The sequence below is a fragment of the Bos javanicus genome, chromosome 4 (assembly GCF_032452875.1).
Source record: "Bos javanicus breed banteng chromosome 4, ARS-OSU_banteng_1.0, whole genome shotgun sequence".
NCBI lineage: Eukaryota > Metazoa > Chordata > Mammalia > Artiodactyla > Bovidae > Bos > Bos javanicus.
In genome coordinates this window covers 8,389,948-8,404,100 of record NC_083871.1, presented here as the reverse complement: position 1 = coordinate 8,404,100, position 14,153 = coordinate 8,389,948, and the positions used below count along the sequence as shown (strand labels likewise).

Below are 14,153 nucleotides of genomic sequence, written 5' to 3'. Positions count from 1 at the left end.
ATGCTACTGATATCTAACGGTTTCATTCTCTGGTGACACCTTCTCCAGCTTCCCACTGAGCTTATATTTCCACTGAAATTTTAGAGTCAATTTGGTTGAAAACACATCCCTTTGGTTTTCTATGTATATGTGTTTTAATCTTTTAAAAACTTGCTAAAATGGAAAATGTTAAACATATATAAATGTAGACAGAATAGTATTAACTGAAACCTTGTGAACCAGTACCTAAATTCAGTGATCATTTAATGGCCAATCCTTTTTATTGATCCTCCTGTTACATAGAAGACCCGATTCCATGTTGGATCTGCTTGGTGCTATCAAACATAAAAATAGTAAATACTCCATCTGTCCTGAAGGAGAGCCTTTTGTGGTGTATATCAGATAAATGGGCCAGACAGATCCATGAGCCTATGACTAAGAAAGACAGGATATACTATTATAATGGAATTTGTACACTATGTGTATGAGGATCAGAAGAGTGATGGCCCCTGAACGGCTCTTTCAGTTATTTTACGATCTCGCAGTTGGAAGTGTTTTGCAAAAGAGCAGGGAAAAGAGATAAGATTTCGTATGCAGAAGCATTTATGCACTTAAATCAGGAGGAAGAGGAATCAGAGGACTGCCACCCTGTGGTACAACCGCTGAAAGCAAACCCAGGGGAAACCACAACCCTGCCTGCCAAGAGGACCCACTCCGTACCACTGAACTCTTCACCTCCGTATTGGCCAGCCACCGACCCACTTAAGAATACCAGACCACCTGACCTGCCTCTTGAGAAATCTGTATGCAGATCAGGAAGCAACGGTTAGAACTGGACATGGAACAAGAGACTGGCTCCAAATAGGGAAAGGAGTACGTCAAGGCTGTATATTGTCACCCTGATTGTTTAACGTATATGCAGAGTACATCATGAGAAACGCTGGGCTAGAGGAAGCACAACTGGAATCAAGGTTGCTGGGAGAAATATCAATAACCTCAGATATGCAGATGACACCACCCTTATGGCACAAAGTGAAGAGGAACTATAGAGCCTCTTGAAGAAGTGAAAGAGGAGAGTGAAAAAGTTGGCTTAAAGCTCAACATTCAGAAAACTAAGATCATGGCATCCGGTCCCACCACTTCATGGAAAATAGATGGGGAAACAGTGGAAATAGTGGCTGACTTTATTTTAGGGGGCTCCAAATTCACTGCAGATGTTGACTGCAGTCACGAAATTAAAAGATGCTTACTCCTTGGAAGGAAAAGTCATGACCAACCTAGACAGCACATTAAAAAGCAGAGACATTACTTTGCCAACAAAGGTTCGTCTAGTCAAGGCTATGGTTTTTCCAGTGGTCATGTATGGATGTGAGAGTTGGACTGTGAAGAAAGCTGAGCACTGAAGAATTGATGCTTTTGAACTGTGGTGTTGGAGAAGACTCTTGAGAGCCCCTTGGACTGCAAGGAGATCCAACCAGTCCATCCTAAAGGAAATCAGTCCTGAATATTCATTGGAAGGACTGATGTTGAAGCTGAAACTCTAATCCTTCGGCCACCTGATGTGAAGAACTGACTCATTTGAAAAGACCCTGATGCTGGGAAAGATGGAAGGCAGGAGGAGACGGGGAGAACAGAAGATGAGATGGTTGGATGGCATCACCGACTCCATGGGCATGAGTTTGAGTAAACTCCGGGAGTTGGTGATGGACAGGGAGGCCTGGCGAGCTGCAGTCCATGGGGTCTCGAAGAGTTGGACACGACTGAGCGACTGAACTGAACTGACTCCACTTGGGCAGACACTGACCCTTTTATAAATATAATGCTTACTAGGGATGAAAGGCGGAGAAGGCAATGGCACCCCACTCCAGTACTCTTGCCTGAAAAATCCCATGGGTGGGGAGAAGCCTGGTGGGCTTCAGTCCATGGGGTCGCTAAGAGTTGGAAATGACTGAGCGACTTCACTTTCACTTTTAACTTTCATGCATTGGAGAATGCATGAAATGGCATTGGAGAAGGAAATGGCAACCCACTCCAGTGTTCTTGCCTGGAGAATCCCAGGGACGGGGGAGCCTGGTGAGCTGCCGTCTATGGGGTCGCACAGAGTCGGACACGACTGAAGCGACACAGCAGCAGCAGCAGCAGCAGCAGCAGGGATGAAAGGAGGATGGTCACTAACAAGGTTGGAGAGAAAGTGCACCAGCACCATCTAGCGGATCCAAATGGAACTCCAGAAGGAAAATCTTGCAGTCCCTATTGTGGAGCCTTGCTGCTACTGCTGCTAAGTCGCTTCAGTCGTGCCCGACTCTGTGCGACCCCAAAGATGGCAGCCCACCAGGCTCCCCCGTCCCTGGGATTCTCCAGGCAAGAACACTGGAGTGGGTTGCCATTTCCTTCTTCAATGATGAAAGTGAAAAGTGAAAGTGAAGTCGCCCAGTCGTGTCTGACTCTTAGCGCCCCCATGGACTGCAGCCTATCAGCCTCCTCCACCCACGGATTTTCCAGGCAAGAGGACTGGAGTGGGGTGCCATTGCCTTCTCCGATTGTGGAGCCTTACTGGGATCCTAATAACGGAGGCATGCCACTTTTAGAACACTGCAGGAGATGTATCTTAACGGGTCTTCAAAAGGGGATGCAAATCTCAAAAATGACAGATGATCTCTGTTCATTTCCAAGGCAAACCATTCAGTATCACAGTAATCCAGGTCTATGCCCCAACCAGTAACACTGAAAAAGCTGAAGTTGAACTGTTCTAAGAAAACCTACAAGATCTTTTAGAACTAACACCCAAAAAAGATGTCCTTTTCATTATAGGGGACTGGAATGCAAAAGTAGGAAGTCAAGAAACACCTGGAGTAACAGGCAAATTTGGCCTTGGAATACGGAAGGAAGCAGGGCAAAGACTAATAGAGTTTTGCCAAGAAAATGCACTGGTCATAACAAACAGCCTCTTCCAACAACACAAGAGAAGACTCTATACATGGACATCACCAGATGGTCAACACCGAAATCAGATTGACTATATTCTTTGCAGCCAAAGATGGAGAAGCTCTATAGAGTCAGCAAAAACAAGACCAGGAGCTGACTGTGGCTCAGACCATGAACTCCTTATTGCCAAATTCAGACTTAAATTGAAGAAAGTAGGGAAAACCACTAGACCATTCAGGTATGACCTAAATCAAATCCCTTATACAGTGCAAGTGAGAAATAGATTTAAGGGCCTAGATCTGATAGATAGAGTGCCTGATGAACTATGGAATGAGGTTGATGACATTGTACAGGAGACAGGGATCAAGACCATTTCCATAGAAAAGAAATGCAAAAAAGCAAAATGGCTGTCTGGGGAGGCCTTACAAATAGCTGTGAAAAGAAGAGAAGCGAAAAGCAAAAGAGAAAAGGAAAGATATAAGCATCTGAATGCAGAGTTCCAAAGAATAGCAAGAAGAGATAAGAAAGCCTTCTTCAGCGATCAATGCAAAGAAATAGAGGAAAACAACAGAATGGGAAAGACTAGGGATCTCTTCAAGAAAATCAGAGATACCAAAGGAACATTTCATGCAAAGATGGGCTCGATAAAGGACAGAAATGGTAGGGACCTAACAGAAGCAGAAGATATTAAGAAGAGGTGGCAAGAATACACAGAAGACCTGTACAAAAAAGTCTTCACGACCCAGATAATCATGATGGTGTGATCACTGACCTAGACCCAGACATCCTGGAATGTGAAGTCAAGTGGGCCTTAGAAAGCATCACTACGAACAAAGCTAGTGGAGGTGATGGAATTCCAGTTGAGCTATTCCAAATCCTGAAAGATGATGCTGTGAAAGTGCTGCACTCAATATGCCAGCAAATTTGGAAAACTCAGCAGTGGCCACAGGACTGGAAAAGGTCAGTTTTCATTCCAATCCCAAAGAAAGGAAATGCCAAAGAATGCTCAAACTACCGCACAATTGCACTTATCTCACATGCTAGTAAAGTAATGCTCAAAATTCTGCAACCCAGGCTTCAGCAATATGTGAACCGTGAACTTCCTGATGTTCAAGCTGGTTTTAGAAAAGGCAGAGGAACCAGAGATCAAAATGCCAACATCCGTTGGATCATCAAAAAAGCGAGAGAGTTCCAGAAAAACATCTATTTCTGCTTTATTGACTATGCCAAAGCCTTTGACTGTGTGGATCACAATAAACTGTGGAAAATTCTGAAAGAGATGGGAATACCAGACCACCTGATCTGCCTCTTGAGAAATTTGTACGCAGGTCAGGAAGCAACAGTTAGAACTGGACATGGAACAACAGACTGGTTCCAAATAGGAAAAGGAGTACGTCAAGGCTGTATATTGTCACCCTGCTTATTTAACTTATATGTAGAGTACATCATGAGAAACGCTGGACTAGAAGAAGCACAAGCTGGAATCAAGATTGCTGGGAGAAATATCAATAACCTCAGATATGCAGATGACACCACCCTTATGGCAGAAAGTGAAGAGGAACTCAAAAGCCTCTTGATGAAAGTGAAAGTGGAGAGTGAAAAAGTTGGCTTAAAGCTCAACATTCAGAAAATGATGATCATGGCATCCAGTCCCACCACTTCATGGGAAATAGATGGGGAAACAGTGGAAACAGTGTCAGACTTTATTTTTCTGGGCTCCAAAATCACTGCAGATGGTGACTGCAGCCATGAAATTAAAAGACGCTTACTCCTTGGAAGGAAAGTTATGACCAACCTAGATAGCATATTCCAAAGCAGAGCCATTACTTTGCCAACAAAGGTTCATCTAGTCAAGGCTATGGTTCTTCCTGTGGTCATGTATGGATGTGAGAGTTGGACTGTGAGTAAGGCAGAGAGCCGAAGAATTGATGCTTTTGAACTGTGGTGTTGGAGAAGACTCTTGAGAGTCCCTTGGACTGCAAGGAGATCCAACCCAGTCCATTCTAAAGGAGATCAGCCCTGGGATTTCTTTGGAAGGAATGATGCTAAAGCTGAAACTCCAGTACTTTGGCCACCTCATGTGAAGAGTTGACTCACTGAAAAAGACTCTGATGCTGGGAGGGATTGGGGGCAAGAGGAGAAGGGGACGACAGAGGATGAGATGGCTGGATGGCATCACTGACTCGATGGACGTAAGTCTCAGTGAACTCCGGGAGTTGGTGATGGACAGGGAGGCCTGGCGTGCTGCAATTCATGGGCTCCCAAAGAGTCGGACACGACTGAGCGACTGATCTGATCTGAAAAGGGGATACCTGAACAAAGGAGCTTAAACAAAATCCAGAAGGTAAAACAAAAACCAAATGAAGATCCATCAGAGTTTCTGGAAAGGATTTATCAAACTTACAGGCACTACTGTGTAAATATAAGATCAGGAGAGGTAGAGAAGGAAGCAAAAACAAAAGCACAACTGATAAGCTACACGATTCTTCAAGATGAGTTTCAAGCGATGTTTTTAGTGGAAGTAGGACAAAAGCAATGATCTGACCTTCTCATTGCATCATATCAAGAGGTGCATGGTGTTGGATACAGACCCTGAGGCCCCTGAGAATGTAAGGATGATAAATATGACCTTTATTGGGCAAAGTGCCTCAGACATAAGAAGAAAATTACAAAAATTAGATGATGTATTTAGAATGAGCCCTTCTCAATTAGTAGATGTTGCTTTTAGAGTATTCAACCATAGGGAACAAGAGCAGAAGCAAGAAAGATGGAAACCAGAAGGCAGCTTTTCTGGCAGCAGTACTGGATTCCCAGAAGCCGAATAACCTAAATGAGGTAAGCCACCACCACTGGGGGAGGAACAGTGTGCTTACTGCAAGGAGGATGGGCACTGGAAAAATGATGGCCCTAAAGTATATCAGGGGGACAGGAGCCTCTCATATGGTAGAAAGAGGGGAATATTCTGATAATGAATGAAAAGTCCCACCGGCTCCCTTAGGCTTGAGGCATCTGATTCTAATTTTGCCACAGGAGCCCTGGGTGACTCTGCCAGTGGGGAATAAATCGATAGGCTTTCTAACAGATACGGGTGCCACATATTCTGCAGTGAACACCACAGTGGCACAGAAAACATCCCAGTGTATCCCAGTCTTGGGAGTTCTGGACAAGTAGTAAACCATTCATTTTAACTACCTCTATAATGCCAACTAGGGGATCTCAGCCTGAAACACAACTTCTTATGTGTCAGAGCGCCCTAGCCCCGCCTTGGGGATGAGATCTCCTTTGTAAATTAAATGCTCAAGTAACTTCTTCCACCAAGAACAGCTTGACACTAGGGTCCCACTGGAGCATGTGCTGAGCCTACAAATGATGCTCATGAAAACCCCAGAGGAGGAGACAGAGTTCTTCCCCACCTAGGTCTGTGAAAAGGTAAGGCCAGAAGTGTGGGCTAACAGCACTGTGTGTGTGTGTGCTTGGTCTCTCAGTTGTTTCTGAGTCTTTGTGACCCTTTTAGACCCCTTTTAGGCTCCTCTCTCCATGGGATTTTCAGGCAAAAATACTGGAATGGGTTGCCATTTTCTTCTCTAGGAGATCTTCCCAACTCATATATTGAACTTGCATTTCCTGTGTCTCCTGCATTGCAGGCAGATTCTTCACCTACTGATAGCACTCTGGGGAAGGCCAAAAAAGCAAGACCAATACAAATCCCATCAAAAAGGGATTCTGGGACACCTAATCTAAAATAATATCCTCTGAGACAAGAAGCCCAAAAGGGAATACAGCCAACTCTAGAAAAGTTTTTGAAAATAGGACTGATTAAACCTTGCAGGTCTGCATATAACAAATGGCAACCCACTCCAGTGTTCTTGCCTGGAGAATCCCAGGGACGGGGGAGCCTGGTGGGCTGCCATCTATGGGGTCGCACAGAGTCGGACACGACTGAAGCGACTTAGCAGCAACAGCAATCCTCCTGGTTAAGAAGCCAGACTCGACAGAGTATCAGTCTGTCCAGGACTTGAGGGCTGTTAATGAAGTCTTATACCCTGTGGGACCTAATCCATGGTGGTCTAGTCACTAAGTCATGTCTGACTCTTGTGACCCCATGGACTGTAGCCTGCCAGGCTCCTCTGTCCATGGGATTCTCCAGGCAAGAATACGGGAGTGGGTTGCCATTTTATTCTTCAGGGGATCTTCCCGACCCAGGAATCGAACCCAGATCTCCTGCACTGCAGACAGATTCTTTACCGAATGAGCTACAAGGGAAGCCCTATGTACCCTGCTTACAACTATTCCAGGAGAATATGGCTGGTTCTCAGTCCTGTACTTGAAAGATGCTTTCTTACACATTCCAATTACAGAAAAATCACAGCCATCTATTTACTTTTGAATAGCAGGACCCAGAAACACAGGTAATCCGACAGTATTGTTGGACAGTCCTGCCTCAAGGATTTAGGAATTCCCCTACCTTGTTTGGGGAGATGCCAGCTAGAGTCTTTAGAAATTTAAGATTGGATGAAGCACTCTTACTCCCATATGTGCATGACTTGCTCACAGCGAGTCCTACAGGTGACACGTGTGTACAAAATACCATCAGGACTCTGAACTGTTTGGCCAATTGTGGATATAAGGCCTCCCAGAAAAAGGCCCAGATATGCAAAGAGCAAGTATCTAGGCTTTGCTCTCTCTCAAGGACAGCGGGGGTCTTTGGCCTCATAGGAAGTAAGCAATTGCAGAATTGGGAACATCTGTGGGCTCGCAGAGTCAGACTGAAGCGACTTAGCAGCAGCTGCAGCAAGACCCACAGCCAACTGAGAGGGTTTCTGGAAATGGCAGGGTTCTGTCGGATTTAGATCCCAAACTACGGGCTCACAGCGAAAACCCCTCTAGCGGGGCACTGAAGGGACGTGACCGTGAACCCCTGTTTGGGACTAAAGAGTGCCAAACCGGTCTGTGAAACAATAAAAATGTTAATAAAGTTACTCTCAACCCCAGCTTTGGCACTCCCAGACTTTAAAAAGCATTTCAAACTGTATATACATGAGAGATAGGGTATAAGCCTTGGGGCGTTAATTCAAACTCATGTCCTCCTCCAGGGGATCGTCCCAACCCAGGGATCGAACTGTGATCTCCTGCATTGCAGGCTTATTCTTCACCAGCTGAGCTACCAGGGAAGCCCCTGGGTATGCAGTGGCAATACTTAAAGGGATTATTAAAGCAAAAGCCCTGCCCCCAGGGACCTCAGCTCAGAAGGCAGAAATCAGCTCCTGGCTGATATATACTCGGGCTCCCACTATGCATCCTCCGTGGGGCAGGTTCACTGGGCAATCTGGAAAGAAAGGTGGCTTCTAACCTCAAACAATAAGGATATTAAACAGGCCTCTGAAATCCTGTCACTATTTGAGGCAGTCCACAAGCCCTCACATATGGCCAAAATATCAGAATTTTTTTTTTTTCTGGGTTTTAATTTAAGATTTAACTGAATTTGTAGATCAGTTTAGACAGAATCGACTTCTTGACAGCTAAGTTTTTGTATCCACAGGCAGGATAATCTTTCCATTTTTTTAGGTCTTTTCATTATCCACTGCTGTTTTATTGGGTCTTCATACAGTTTAATTCTTTCATTTGATTTTTTTAAAATTTCCATTGAGGCTTTTGTAAATTATATCCTCTTACTGGTTGTGGTTTATATTTTTTATTTTGATTTATATATGATAATTTTGTATCCATCTTTGTTTATAATGTATTTTTTCATTGATTTTATTGCTTTTGAAGGAATTCATCAAGTCATCTGCAAATGAATTATGGTTGGCCTTCTTAAATTTTACCTCTAATTTCTTTAGCTTCTCTAATTACAGAGTGTGTCCAGATCAGTGTTAAGTAATAGTGGTAACAGCAGATATCCATGCCTGGTGTGGATGAATTAATAAATGAAAGCAAATATGCTATTACGAGAAAGAGTGTTGAGAATTACCATCTTCTTCTAAATGCAAACTCATTTTTCAGTGCTTCAACAACATGATTCATCCTCAGAAGCCACACTAATGCAGAGACTGAATTTATTTTCATATTCTTAATAGTAAAATTCATTCACTTTTTACTGCAGGTAAGAACCACTTTAAGGTTTCTCTCCCACTTCTGATTTTTGATTCCTATGGATGTGATATAATCAAAGGGAATTGGAGTACCTGACTATTTTGGACTTGTGATCATGGCTGCCTGCACCAGTTCTTCTAGCTGTCATCTTTTGGGGTGCCATGAACCCTGAATCTATATAAACAAGTATAGTTTGGGTGTCCCCAATTGCTGAGAATTTTAAGTTTCACACATAACAAGAATTCAGGAACTTCATGCTGAAAAAATAGAAAAGATTAAAATTAATGTCTTATCAAATGAACTATCTCAAAGAATCTCAAGTAATGCTGATATAAATGAAAAAAATTAGAACACTTTCTTTCCTTCTTAACTCAAGTACTTTCAAGCACCAGTCTAACGGATGACATCCTGGTCTACCGTCAGGAAAGACCTGATAAAAAGGCAGACACGGGGAAGGCAGATAGCACGGTGGTCTGCACACCGGGGCCCTCTCCGCCTTCTCCTGCCTCCACGGTGGTCCTGACTGGCTGCCCCAGGGAGGGGCAGGGAGCGACGTGGATGTACAGTTGACTGTGGAACTCGGTAAGGGCATTCATTTCTGACACATACATTGCTTTCAGCTTAGATTTTCTCGCCACTGGCCAAGAGGCGTAACACACTTGTGTTTACACGGCTTGAGGTGCCTTTTTCATCTTTTCACTAGTTCCTGTGACTAATGAGAACTAGTGAATTACATTTCTTATGCCTTACTGACTTTTAGGGATTTATAAGTTACCAACTGGTATTCCTTCCCCTTTGAGTTAGGCTAAGAAGTTTTTCTTATCTGGTATGAAATATCTATTCTCTCTAAGTTCCTCTCTGCCTCCAATCATCTTGTTTTGTACCATTATCCCCACCCCCTCTACCCAAGAAAGAAGATAGTGACTGTCAGATTAAATATTATCAAGGGAATCTGACAAATAAGGACTGAGGAAGAGTATGTGTGTGTGTGTGTGTGTGTGTGTGTGTGTATAAAAGTAATAGCAAATAATAAAAAAAATTTGTCTCGGAAACAACTTTTGTATTATATTTGCCTGTTTTTTTGCTTTAAAACTTATGAACATGATTGGAGCTAAGAACTGGAATTCAGACAAGGCTTGCTTATCTCACACTTCTGTCACAGTCATTCTCACACACCACTTTACATCAAGCAACCCCACAAATCCCTCCTGGGGATGGAGCCATGGATACCGCACCTTCTCCCAAGGCTCTCATTACCTGGAGTGCAAATGTTTGGACGGTGGTCCCTGTTTTGTTATATACAAACTGACCTAGAAAAATTTCTTCTCCTTCACATTGTTTCAAGACGCCCTATAAAGAAAGCAACAGACAGGGAGGTTGTAATGAATGTGTGTTCTGTTAAAATAAACGGAGTCAATTGTCTGTTTAAGTAACAATTCCCCAGACATCTTTGGTGTCCACCAGGGACACACTGCTGCGCTGCATGTCAGCACTGGGTATGGAAGGGGGGGAGGATTGTGAGGCAAGAACCAGCCTAATCAAAGGGCTGAACAGACTAAGATGGAGAGAGACAGACAGACGGGATGAAGAGACAGATGACAGCACATGTCAGCATTGACTTTGACCTCCTAACTGTATTTACTACGCTTTGGGTAAAATAAACCAAAAAAATGAGCCCCAACATCGACCCAAAACGCGTTAAACTTCACCAGTTTGCTGAACTTTGATCACACAGATAGCTCCATCCAAAAAGTAAGCTTTTGTTGATATGTGTGTGCAATTTCCCTTGTGCTTTTGACCTTTCTTCTCTACCCTTTAAAGCTGAAGATTTATGAGGAGAGAGAGAGCACACTGGTGGACATTATCTTGCAAATCTAAAGTTTATGGTTAGAGTCTTTGAATTGCAGCACCTCAACAAAAAATAAAGTTTCATGAGTTCAATCATTTTGTAATGAAAATCATAATATTTAAAATATGAGTCAATTTTGTAAAAGAATTGGGACTTCCCTGGTTATCCAGTGGTTAAGAATCTCCGCCTGCCAATGCAGGGGATGCAGGTTGGACTCCTGATCCGAGAAGACCCCACACGCCACAGGGCAATGAAGCCTGTGGGCCACAAGTACTGGGCCCTCGCTCCGGAGCTCACGAGCTGCAGCTACTAAGCCTGTGCGCACAGCTACCGAAGCCCAGAGCCCAGACCCCACTGTCCGCAACAGAGTAGCTCCTGCTTATTGCAACTACAGAAAGCCCACACGCAGCAGGGAAGACCCAGCGCAGCCAGAAATAAATGGATAACTAAAAGAACTGGATACATCATGATTAAATAATGCCCCACAATTATATATACTTTTCATCTATACAATGACACATATAAACATACATATTTCATATTTGACATATATATATATCATCTCATATAGTTCCTTTAGCCTGTTCAGAGAGATATGCTAGTTTTATTTCAAACCTTCTTTATGATCCTGTTTTAATTTCACTTGGTTCATAAATGTGCTAATATTGAGAAAAACAGTGAGAAGTATTTTGTCTTACTAAAAGGATTTTTTTTTCACTCTTTAAATATGGTCAGTTTCTTAAAGGATTCTTGCCTGAAGGATTCACTCATAATTCCTCTCTAATGAGCAACTGTGTGCACTTTTCTGAGACAGGTTTGACCTGCTCCAATCCAGTATAACTCAACTACAAGTGTCTGTAGACACCGACTGTGAGTGCCAGCAGGCTCGCATCAAAGGATGGCAATCTGTTTTACAACTCTAGAGCCACAGCATCTAAAGGTGTTCCAACGACACACAAGGCAGGTAAGCGCCGTGTTTAACGCTGAGCCCCCTTCAGAGAGGGACCCTGAGGGGACGGAGTAAGGCATAAACCTCTGAGGGAAAGACGGGCGCAGACCCGAAGAGAAAAGCGTCTGGAGACGGCCAAATGGTGCACTGGCCTAGAGGAAACTCAAGTCGCGCTGGCTGCAGGGGGCAACCAGCAGCACGCTGGAGCTGGTGCTGACTCCTAGTTTAGAAAGGGCCAGAGGTGGGGCCACCGAGTGGAGGCCAAGCATGAAGCTGGGAGTCCCCTCATTTGAGGGTGGGCTGATGATCTTTTTAAAAAGCGATTAAGTTTTCATCGCACCGGGTCTTCGCTGTGTGCGAGCTTTCTCTAGTTGCGGTGAGCGGGACCCGCTCTTTAGTTTCTGCGCATGGGCTTCTCACAGCGGTGGCGCCTCTTGTTGCAGGGCACAGGCTCCAGGCACATAGGCTTCAGTAGTTGCAGTGCGCAGGCTCAGTACCTGTGGTGTGTGGGCTTTAGTTGCCCTAGGCAAGTGGAATCTTCCCAGACCAGGGATTGAACCCGTGTCCCCTGCATTGGCAGGCAGACTCCCATCTGCTATACTACCAGGGAGGTTCCTCTGATGGACTTTTTAAGGAGCATTTAGAGCCTAGCCATCACTCCTGTCCTGGTGCAGAAAAGAACTGTCGTTTTCTTCCCACCTCCAGGACAACTGACCTCAAGAGCATCCTGCAGAAATAACAGGGGAAGGTAGATCCTATCATGAATGATGGGCTGTGCACTGCCACACCCAGGGTGTGGGCGGAGCTGAAAACCCCTGGGCACAAGGTTGTAGGATTCCTGGGGTCAACCTTCTAGAAACCACACTCTGGGGTCTCCAACCAGACCATCGAGCTGTGAAGCTTGCTGTCAGCTTGCCCATAATGTGTGCAGAAAAAGCCAGCTTTTGACTGTTCAGCTCTTAAATGAGACAGACAAGCATCACCAAACACACGAGGAAAGCACTTAGCAAGGAAGATGGAGCCCATATTATAAATAGCAAGGGAGGTACTTGGGAGTATGTGAAGGAGCTGAAAACATGGAACAAATCTACATCTGCTCATATCTTCAGACGTTGGAGGGAAGTATTGCAACCATGAAGGAAGATATTTAGATTCTAGAAAAGGGAGCATTTGCAAAAAAAAAAAAAAAATCAGAATAATCATAACAGCAGAATTTAAATATTCAAAATTAGGTTTAAAATATAAATTGATTAGATATTCCAAACAGTAAAACAGAAAACCAAAGAAGAAACATTAAAAACATTTTTAAAACAACAGATTTAAAACAAGTCAAATCCTCAGAGAGTGGAGCTGAAATCCCCTGATAACAGCTGTGCAGCAGGCCGGACCAGGCACCAGGTGGGAAGAGATGTGAGCAGACTGCTCCCGAGGGATATCTTTAAAAAATAAAGGAACTTCCCTGGTGGTCTAGTGCTGAAGAGTCTGTGTTGCAATGCAGGGGACATGGGTGCGATCCCTGGGAAGGGTGCAGGGAAGGGATAGTTATGGAGTTTGGGATGGCTACGTACACACTGATACATTTAAAGTGGATAACCAACAAGGATCTGCTGTAGAGCACAGAGAAAGAACTCTGCTCAGTGATGTGGCAGCCTGGTTGGGAGGGGAGTTTCGGGAGAATGGATACGTGTATATGTACAGCTGAGTCCCTTTGCTGGTCACTTGAAACTATCACATTATTAATAGGCTATACCCCAATACAAAATTAAAAGGTTTTAAAAAAAAGAAAATGTATTCAAGGGCATTGTATGACTCAGCTAAGAACAATACTGTTCACAGACTCACAATGAACACATTGGATGTGTACTGAAGCTGAGATATACCATCTGCCAGTGTCTCACACATGAAACACAGATTTATCATGTGATCTAGAAACTCTGCTCCGAGGCACAAACCCAAGAGAAATGAAAACTCAGGTCCACAGAAAGCTTTGTACCCAGCGCCTCACAGCAGCATTGTTCATTGTTCATAACAGTTAAAAGAGTGGGATCCACTAAGATGTCCAGCAACTGCTGAATGGATAAATAAAAATGGATATTTTACTATCCATATAGTAAAATATTATTCAGCAATTAAAAATGAAATATTGACACATTTTAGCCTACATAGACCTTGAAAACATTATGCTGAGTGAAACAAGCCATTCACAAAAACCATTCACATACAATATGATTCCATTTTATAGGAACTATCCAAAATAGGGCTTCCCAAGTGGCTCAGTGGTAAAGAATCCGCCTGCTAAGCAGACGACATGGGATCTATCCCTGGATTGGGAAGATCCTCTGGAGAAGGAAATGGCAA

At 43.8% G+C, this 14,153-nt stretch overlaps 1 protein-coding gene across 4 annotated transcripts in view; it reads right to left on the bottom strand.

Annotated features, from left to right (window-relative positions):
• SUN3 (Sad1 and UNC84 domain containing 3) overlaps positions 1–14,153 on the bottom strand; it is a 63,981-nt gene that overhangs the window by 8,370 nt on the left and 41,458 nt on the right. For 3 of the 4 annotated variants that reach the window (XM_061413369.1, XM_061413368.1, XM_061413366.1), the window contains exons 9-10: positions 10,255–10,347; positions 9,090–9,254 (exon numbers count right to left, since the gene is read on the bottom strand). In XM_061413369.1, coding sequence (XP_061269353.1) covers positions 9,135–9,254; positions 10,255–10,347 — 213 coding nt within the window. In that variant the 3' untranslated portion in view covers positions 9,090–9,134. Of the gene's footprint in view, positions 1–8,107; positions 9,255–10,254; positions 10,348–14,153 lie in introns of those variants that run through there. The other variant, XM_061413367.1, reaches the window with a different exon arrangement.